This window comes from Terrapene carolina, unplaced genomic scaffold (assembly GCF_002925995.2).
Source record: "Terrapene carolina triunguis isolate 2854851 unplaced genomic scaffold, T_m_triunguis-2.0 Scaffold32922, whole genome shotgun sequence".
Lineage (NCBI taxonomy): Eukaryota > Metazoa > Chordata > Testudines > Emydidae > Terrapene > Terrapene triunguis.
Genome location: NW_020697273.1, coordinates 661,313 through 671,264, shown reverse-complemented (window position 1 = coordinate 671,264; position 9,952 = coordinate 661,313). Strand labels below are relative to the sequence as shown.

The window sequence follows — 9,952 nt, the reverse complement described above, 5'->3', positions numbered from 1 at the left end:
GCGAGCAGGAGTTCCGCAGTCGACGGGGGAGCGCTTCTGGGATCGATTTATCGCGTCCAGATGAGACGCGATAAATCGATCCCAGAAGATCAATCTCTACCCGCCGAATCAGGCGGGTAGTGTGGACCAGCCCTCAGAAAACTTGAAGATTTTTCTTCAATAGTCTGACATTCTGGCTGTGTGTGTCAGAAAGGTAGAAGGGGCTTGTCTACACTATGGAGCTTTTTAGCAACAAGGCTGTGTCGACACAGCCTTGTCACTACAAGTCAGCGAGTGCGAACGCTCTTTTGTGGTATTTTGTCAGCACTTTTGCTGACAAAATACTTCCAGCCCCACGAGTGGCATAAGCTTTGTCTGCAGGAGAGAGCTCCTGCCGACAAAGCTGCATTCACACTGCCATTTCTGTCGGCAAAACTTTTGTCTTTCGCGGGAGCGCTTTTTTAAGTACCCGCGAAAGACAAAAGTTTTGGTGACGACTGCGCTGTGTAGACATACCCTAGATAACTTCATAAATGTGAAAGTCAGCACCAGCTATTCAGATTTGGGGGCATGGCCTGTTGCTGCAATTGTGAGCATAAATAGATAATTAACTAAATCATCTGACTGCACAATTTCCAGAGTGTTCGTGCAGTTATGCTAATTTATGCTTCCAAATTATGCAATCAGATGAATATGCATTTTTATATGTACAGTTCTGAAAATCTTGGCGCTAATGTTTATCTTAAAACATAGGCTCTTTAGGACAGAGACCATGCATGTGTGTGGTACTGTATACCATAAAAAAAAAAATTAGCAAGTGGAATTACCTTGTGTCAATAAAATGCAACTACGGTGTCCTAAAGCTGCATGAATGGACTGCAAAAGCAACAGTTTACGAGTGATGACTTCTTATAATTTTGTGATATAAGGAGTTTGAACTGTACCAATATGATGTATTGAGAGTTCTGATTTGTCATGGGGTATCAATTGTGATTTAGTAAATTACAAAGATGATAGTTTATGCTTGCATTAAAGGACATGATATTCCCAAATAGGTTTATTTGTTTTTCCCTTATTCAAGAACAACTGAACCAAAGTTAAAGTAACATTTGAATACAGTGAAATTGGTTAACAAGTTATAAATACCATTTTAGGCATAACTGACTTTGGTTTTAAATGTAGTGTGTATATTCTCTGCATATTGAAACATGGCATTTTTCATTTGTCTGGTTTAAACAGATTTTACCCTTAAAGCTACAATTCACTCAGCAGAGAATAAATTATATTCCTCTAAACATCTTGTGCAATTTGTGCTCAGTGTGCCTAAAATTAACTTAATTGCACCAACTGACAAGCACTCTTAATGTAAAAAAATCTTTTCCTTCAAGGCAGCGTACAATAGCAGAGAAAAACCTACTATTGTAAAAGTAAATTAGGGATGACAGTGAACAAAGTTGAAAGTTTACTGTACTTTTTACAGCTTGATTTACAGAACAAATGCAGTAGTAGCCCTCTATTTTATGACACAGTAATCTCCGTTATAGTGGCATCCATTAGCTGCATGGAAACATCCAGTGCATTTTTCACATCAGAGGATAAATTACAAGTGTAGTGCCTGGATTTAGAGTGCACTGTAACAACTTCTTTAGGTATAAATTAACTAAGTAATGACAAGGAACATATTACCCTGTTCGTCTCCCACCTACATCCCCAAGAACCACATGCTGTTTATCTTCTAACTTAAACTCAGATGACACAACTGATTTATTTGTACTATTGGTGTTTTATTTCCAGTATCAAATATGTTGCATTTCTTAATACAAACTGTGACAGTCTTTTCCATTTAGAATAGGAAAAGTTGGTAATCAGAAGCGAGTTGTTGGAGTGTTGCTGGGCTCTTGGCAGAAGAAAATATTAGACGTATCCAACAGTTTTGCAGGTGAGTTTGGGTGTCCTATTCTGTTTACCACCTATTAAGTTAGCTAGCAGGAAAACTGCCAAATGTTGTCTTGCACCATCGTGGCACATTAAACTCTTCTTCCCATTTATAAATTCATGAAGCTATGGTGTTGACATTTTCATGGAAAAATGCTGGTTATCTGCTTACAAAAGAACTCGATCCCATCAGTCTCCTCCTGCTCTACATCTTGTCTGCAGCAGTATCCAATGGTGAATGCTCAGAGGCAGCTGTAAAACTCCTAAAGCAATAATTGTTCGGTATACTCTCGGAGGTGGAAGATTTCTTCCTGATCCTGGATTGTGATCATTTTATGATCTTGGGCTTTGAAGACTCATGGTTTGAGTTACCTAGCTAATATCATTGTAGATGTTACTTGTTCACATGAAGATCTAATGGTTTATTTGAAAAGTACCTTTTTTCTTTAAGAATAGCCCATGAGAATTGCACAGATATTGCTTAAAAAGTATATTTTCACTTGTATTAAAATCATTACCTCTTGAGTTTGAATCCTGGTTTTGTACAGTGGTAAAATCAGGACCTGTATGGTCTTTTCTGACCTTTTTCTTATTTACCTCTCTTATCTTCTCTTATTCATCTGCTTTCCGAAGGGGGTATTTATTGATAAAGCAGAATCATCCTTGTTGGCTCCTGTGTGAAAATCTGGGAACAAAAGTGTAGCCTAATCCTGGGTTATTTTTGCAGAGTTGTGAAGATGGAGTAACAGTTTGGTCACTTAAACTGCAGGGCTGCCAAAAATAGAACTTTATAATTGGAGATTTTTTTGTATTCCTATAAATTAAAGCCCTGTTGCTCAGAACTAAACTTGTAGCCTGTTATCCATAATGTGAACTAACAAAACAAACTAGTTCTTTACTCAAGAAAATGGCATATGCACTTATTTTTAAACAGACTTCGTAGAATTGTAGTTATTTGTCTTAATGCACTAATGGAATGTGTCTTATACCACAAAGTAGCTTTTCACCTCTGTTGACCCAACAGGCTCTAGTGACCTATTCGGACCCACATTTTCTTTATCAGAAGTCCTTACACACCAATTTTGTGTAAATTGTTCATACACTAGAATGTTCCTGGCGTGTTCTTGAACACTTCGTAGATGTCATTTGCCCAGAATAATTCAATTGCTTTGGTTTTCCTTGCTTAATTCTAAAACTAATTCAGTAATTATCAGAAAACCACTGAAAAAATCAGCTAATGTTGCTGTTTTCCTGTTGAGTTTTACAACAGATCTGCAGCTCAGTATAGCAGAACAGTTGTACTGAATCAAAATTGAGCAAAATTACTTTTTTTTCATTTGTAGCCAAGAACTTGCTGGAAAAAAAATCTGATTTTTCTGTGAACGTTTTCAGGCTGGATGAAACTTGAACTACTAAATATTGAACTAACTGTTTTGTTCCCAGTCCCTTTCGATGAGGATGATAAAGATGACTCTGTGTGGTTTCTAGACCATGATTATCTGGAGAACATGTATGGAATGTTTAAAAAAGTCAATGGTAAGTGCACATTGTGAGCAGTTGATATTTGCCTAGAAACTCTCTCTAAGTCTCCTGGTAGCGCTGTACTTCCAAGAACTGAGGTGACGATCTTGGGGATTGAATAGCTATAAGAAATTCAAACCCTGATACTGTAACCCCTTCCGCCAGAATCTCCTTTCCCTCATATGAGTGCAGACATCTGAATTACAAACCCAGGTGAACTGATTAACCTTTCTGTTTTGCTTATAAAGGTCTCACTTTTCTTTATAAGATTATGGGGGCTGAATCTGGAGACACTACAGTAATTCCCCTGTGAACATTCCCAGCCCTTAGAAAAACTCTTATTTAGACTGCTGATATTCTTATGATTCTTTAAGTATTTGAGTCTCAAGTCTAGTGCAGATCTTGCAGCTTATTATCTTTGAATTTTTGTGCAGCAGGATATCGAGCTCATTGGCCCCCTTTTGTCTCTGAGAGATCCCCACAGTCTGTGCGCTCGAAAGTGCCATGTTGCATAAACCAGCTCTGACTCGGGGATCATTCATAGCTGATAAGGGGTGTAAAATATTTGAGAGACAGGATCCACGCCTTAGTCACTTCTAAGATAGATTATTGTACTGTGCTCTACCTGGGGTACTACCCTTTGAGACCACTCAGAAGCTTTGACTAGAGCAGAATCTGATTGTTCACCTGTTTAAGGAAGTGGAGCAGCATGGGACACTACACCTGTGCTTTGAACATCTTTGGCTTCCTGTCTGCAAATCAAAGCATTGATGCTAATAAAAAAAAAAAAAAAAAAATTTGGAACCTCACTGCCTTGAGGATGGTTGCTTTGCCTGTGTATCGTAAGGATGCTGAAGTCCACTGCAGCCTGTTGCTGATGTTATCTCTGCATTGTTTGGTGATTTAAAGTTGTTTTCTGTGAAGGGTCTTCAAAAGCCTAAGTTTAATGACGAAAGAGCCATCTTATTTGTTGAAGCTCCTCCTGACTGACTATTGCTAAGGTAGTTTGGGTTGTCTGGGGTGATGCACAAATGGCTTGCCTGTGCTGTCCAATAATATAATGCTGCATTTAATCTATCTCATGCACCCATTGTTGAAGTGTCTAGGCACAAAAACCAATTTAGCAAATACCTTCCTGTAAAGCCCTGTTTTCCAGATTTGCCAGTAAATTTTTAATCTAAATGTGTTGTTCAGCTCCCAACCTTCATATGCCCTCAGCCATCACCTACTCCATTTTCCATTCCTAAACTGCCTTCCACCAGCTCAGAATCTGAGGCAAAGGAGTGCAAAGTGCAGCAACAATTTAATTTCTCAAAGCGTTTAGGTCTTTACTGGTGTCTATAAAGCAGAAGTGGGAGTTCTACTTGATGTCCTTTGGGAAGTTTGGGCACAACCCAGGGTCAGGCAGTACCTGGATTTGAGCACTTATATGCCCCTATATGAAATATTTTCTTGTCATTACCCTCAGATTCTGACTATTCTAATTGTTTTTGCTTTTCCCAGCTAGGGAAAGAATTGTTGGATGGTACCACACAGGCCCCAAACTACACAAGAATGACATTGCCATCAATGAACTAATGAAAAGATACTGTCCTAATTCTGTAAGTAATGCACTTAAACTGTTTATGGAGCTTCTGGGAACCCGCAGTCCCTTCCAGCTCCATCTGCAATTTGCAGTAGTGACATGAAATGTAGTAAGATATAGCATGGTAGATATAAAGTGAATAGAGCACGCTGATCAGTCTTCCTTGAAACAGTGGCAGACATTTTTTCTCTGCTTGCAGTTAGAAACCTCTGATTGAAAAACAAACTTGTCATTGCTAGAGAATTAGCAGTTGGCCACAACCTGTTTCTTCTAGTTCTTGAGTAGGTTTTGTCTAATATGTGTTTCTCTACCAGGTACTGGTAATTATTGATGTAAAGCCAAAGGACCTGGGACTGCCAACAGAAGCCTATATTTCAGTTGAAGAAGTTCATGATGTGAGTGTTTGAACATTTCAGTGTTTGTCATTTTCAGTCTAGTGTGGGATTTCCTGCAAAAGGGAACGAGGTGCTTTAAGAAATCGATACGTTAAACCATCTTGCCTTGTCCTTTAGGGTACCCTTTCCACTACATCAGTTTGGATTTTCCAGTTCAATAGATAACATTGCGTCTGCTAACTAGGGGGTTTTTGCCTTTCAGTTTAAACCTGCTAAATCAGTGTTTGAACCCCCACTGTACATTTCAGCGTATTGAACCAAAATTATCCGTCCTCCAACACTCCTGAAAAGCAGTTTCTCGCTGCTTGAACCAAGGAGCTCTGCAGGTTCTTGCAACTTCAGCTAGCTGCTCCTTTGCCGTTTGTCCACCCCCATGAAAAAAGCAGCAGGATGGAGTATGCATTTATGATGCAACTGATACACGTCAGCTTGTTGCAACAATCATTTGAGTAATCACACCCCGCATCTTCACCAGCTTAGTCTTAACTACACAAGGTTGACTTTACTATCTTTGTTAATCACTCATCTAGAATCAGTGGTGACTTTTTGTCCAGATTTAATTTTGGTGGTTTTAAAATCAGAATCCAGAAATATTTAAAAAAAAACCAAAAACTGGTCTTGTCATTATCTGTTTGAGACCCATGGTGGAGAGAGACAGCTGTTCCCAGGTTCTCCAGTCTTAAATTTTTTCTGGTATTGTGAACTCTTGTTCTTACAGCTGTTGGTCCCCACTGGGCCTGGAGCATGGTACAACCAAAACTAATACAAGTCTCAAAGGTAACTAGGTCCCATCTTCAAATAAAATAGTCACCATGGCACTCGGTCGCACACACGCACGCGCACACACACACACACACGCACGCGCACACACACGCACTCTCCAGCACATAGCCCTGCAAATTAACTACCTGGAAACTATTGAGCCTCACCAAGAATAATGCTACAAATGAAGTGGTGGGAGGAGCGTTAATGTACAGAATGATGTGTTGTTACCATCACCTCAGCTGTCTCTAGCATTTCTGTGGGTTAGTGACATCTGCCTCAGTTTAACTGGTGTGCACTAGAAATTAGGCAGCACGTTAAAGTACCTTATTTTATCATTATAGTTATTGCTTTGTTGATGACCTCCTTCCTGTCTGACTTCCAGTGGCATGTCTAGCCAGTTTTCTAGATTAATTTAAAGAATATCAATTTCTTAGTCTCCCTTTTTAAAACCCCATATACTTAATTAACTCACTTTGGGGATTCTGTTATGAACTAGTTTTCACCATATCTGTGGACTGTGTGGGGCTCTCCTATCCCATCTTGATAGGTTTTCCTCACTGGCTGTTTCTGATCCTATTCTTATCATGCATGTTCCACCTATTCATCGAAGCAGGCCAGATGTAGCTCTGGATAAAATGTACAGTGCATTTTGGCTTGTAACAAATCCAGCTTCCAATAAACCTTCTTTGCTTTGAAGTTTCATTGGAGTAGTTCTACTGTTCACATGCACAGTACCCAAAACCCGGTCACTTGAGGTTATGCTGTCACACCTGTAATCATCTGCTCTCTATTTCTAACCTTGTCACCATCCCATTCTTGTACCCCAACAAAGGATGGAACTCCAACCTCCAAGACTTTTGAACATGTGACCAGTGAAATTGGAGCTGAGGAAGCAGAGGAAGTTGGTGTTGAACACTTGCTACGGTAAAAGCTTTATTTTAATGAAAAACCTTATCAGTGGTTGGATGGCAGCTCATTTTATCCCTCTAACTACTCCTGGCACCAGCTGCTTGCCCAGGGATACGATACAAGAAAGAAGGACCTTGTTACATGCTACTTAAACACTTAATTTAATCTAAACAGGTTAATTCAGCAATACTGCTTAATACAGAATCTGCTGAACTCATTTCTAGTGAAATGTTTGACTGACTGTTTTTTGAAAAAAAAAAAAATAAAACGTCAGTTTCACCTTGCTCCTTGAACTCCAGCAAATAGCTTGAGATACTTCAGAACAATGTAGAGTCACACTTCATAGTTCAGAAAGGCTTCCATTTAATACTGATGTTCATATTGCTCCTGTGACAGCAAAGCCGCCTATCAGAAAGGAGAGCAAAATTATCTGGGGGCAGACTACGCAGACCTTTCATTTATCAAGACTCAGAGCAGAAAGGCATTGTTTACAAATGGTCACAGAGGGAGATTTTGCTTTGGTTTGCCTTCACTCTTTATATTTGTAAAGCAATCTCCAAGCCTTCAGTGAAATGTTAAGTCCCACAAGGCCCCTGTGATGTTAAACAATTATACCTATTTTACAGCTGTGTAATCTGGAGAGGTGTGGCTTGCCCAAGTCCCCAAAGTGAGTTAGTGACACAGCCTCTCATACAACCCAGGAGTCCCCTTGTTATCTCCTAACCATCAAACTAGTTTTCCTAAAAAATATTCAGTCTATAGAGAGCATATGGTGACTTATCAAATCTATGTTAGGTGTTTCTAATGCACCCAATGTAAATTAGTTTTTTCTGAATCTTTGCTGTGAAGTGTTTTGTAAAATTTTACTTTATCTACCCTTCAAAGCAGCCTTCTATAGATCTTTCTAGCTCAAAAATAAATTAATGTATGTAAAGTAACATTAAGGCTTCTCCTTCCTATTTTGGGTGTTTCAGAGATATTAAAGACACAACAGTGGGCACTCTGTCCCAGCGCATCACAAACCAGGTCCATGGTTTGAAGGGACTGAACTCCAAGCTTCTGGATATCAGGAGCTACCTAGAGAAAGTGGCCATGGGCAAACTACCCATCAATCACCAGATCATTTACCAGCTTCAGGATGTCTTCAACCTGCTGCCAGATGTCAACCTGCAGGAGTTTGTCAAGGCCTTTTACCTGAAGACCAATGACCAGATGGTGGTGGTCTACTTGGCTTCTCTTATCCGGTCTGTGGTTGCCCTGCACAACCTCATCAACAACAAGATTGCCAACAGAGATGCAGAGAAGAAGGAAGGTCAGGAAAAGGAGGAAAGCAAAAAGGAGAGGAAAGATGAGAAGGAGAAAGACAAAGAGAAGAGTGATGGCAAGAAAGAGGAGAAAAAAGAGAAAAAATGAAAAGTGTAGTTTTTTATTTGTAAATTAAAATCTTGTAAACTAAATCACTCTGCTGCTAGAAGGTTCTTTTCACTTGTTAAAGTGAGCAGAGTTCTCTGTTCTTGCCTGTCTTGGGAGGCACTCTCAGATCAGCTGCCTCTGCTCTTACATCCTACAGGCAGATAGCTGGAAACACGGGACGAGGGAATTCAGTCCACACAAACTGGCAGTTCTAATAAGGAACAGGCAGCCTTACTCCTGGGAAGGAAAGCCCCTGTCATTTCAGTCCTCAGCGCTGTGAAGGGAGGAAGGAACAAGCAAAGGTAAAGTGCAGCGTTTGTCATCTGCTGCCAGTAAAATCTTGTGTCCCAAGATGCTTGTCTGTCTCCTTCCCTCATGATTTAGGTCTACGGGCTATTTGGGGTTACTACCATGTAGTATGTAAAACTGCTAAACTGTACGCATGACCCTGCTGCTCCTTGCCATCTTGCATTCTGCTGTCACTCCTAATCTGTGCTTGAAGGCCCTGCACAGAGGATGAATTTACCTGCCCAGCCTGTTGCCCAGGAGATCTTGAGGTTGGGCTCCTATACTGTTTTATTTCCAAGAGAAGATTAAATGGTTTGGTTTGTAACTCTGACTTCTGGTCATTTTTAATCCCAAAAGCCAAATGGGAGCAGATTTTATTAGTGCTGGAGTGAGGAATGTAGGATACAAGAATCTCGTTTCAGGAGGAAAGACGCTGACCAGGCTGAGAGCACAGAATGTAGCCTATGAGGATAAGATGGGTTTGTGCCCTTCGTGCTGAGATGAGCAAAATTGCTCTAGAGCAGTTGTTGCCGTACTGCCAACTAGCACAAAGCTCTTTGGGCCAGTTACTCCATCTGTCGTGCCCAGGACAAGAGCCCCCACCTAATCAAGGGCGCTAAAGGCTATGACAGTACAAATTCCATCTTGGCATGGAGTCTACAAGACACGGGCAAGTTAACTGTGAATTTTGGGAGCTCGCCCATGTTAGTCACTTCCTTAAGAGGGGCTGGTGGCTCCTTGCTACCCTACCTTGCTCAGTGAGAGGAGGAGGGGCAGCCAGCATGTTGGTCTTATGCAGCTCCAAACCCTTTTGTGGCAGTGCAGCCAGGGGTTACAGGACTCCACATTAAAGATGAGGGCATTGGCTGAGCTCAAGCAGGAGCATTCCTTGCATGGATCTATATGCTCCAGGCGTTGCATGTCTAGATGAGAGGGTGATTGTCTTACATTCCTGTAAATGACGTGTGTGGACTCTTGGAAATAATAAAGGCGCCTCTAGAAGCACTACTTTGAATCTGGGTGAATGGAAGGGCGTGTTGGCCAACTACACTATCTTTCCCTTGACTGATAGTGAGCCTAGGAAACCTTTGCCCTGGTGGCCTGTCAGACAGCATCCCCATTTCCTCTAAGAGAGCTGGTCGTGTTCAAACTTCCACGTAGT

The 9,952-nt window shown here is 40.8% G+C and overlaps 1 protein-coding gene across 1 annotated transcript in view; it reads left to right on the top strand.

The window, feature by feature from the left end:
- The window catches only part of LOC112125359 (26S proteasome non-ATPase regulatory subunit 7), a 15,075-nt gene extending 5,371 nt beyond the window's left edge, over positions 1–9,704 (top strand). Inside the window, exons 2-7 of the mRNA XM_026663231.1 lie at positions 1,827–1,918; positions 3,358–3,450; positions 4,939–5,036; positions 5,335–5,415; positions 7,013–7,104; positions 8,064–9,704. Coding sequence (XP_026519016.1) covers positions 1,827–1,918; positions 3,358–3,450; positions 4,939–5,036; positions 5,335–5,415; positions 7,013–7,104; positions 8,064–8,502 — 895 coding nt within the window. The 3' untranslated portion in view covers positions 8,503–9,704. The remainder of the gene's footprint in view (positions 1–1,826; positions 1,919–3,357; positions 3,451–4,938; positions 5,037–5,334; positions 5,416–7,012; positions 7,105–8,063) is intronic.
- The last annotated feature ends 248 nt before the right edge of the window (positions 9,705–9,952 follow it).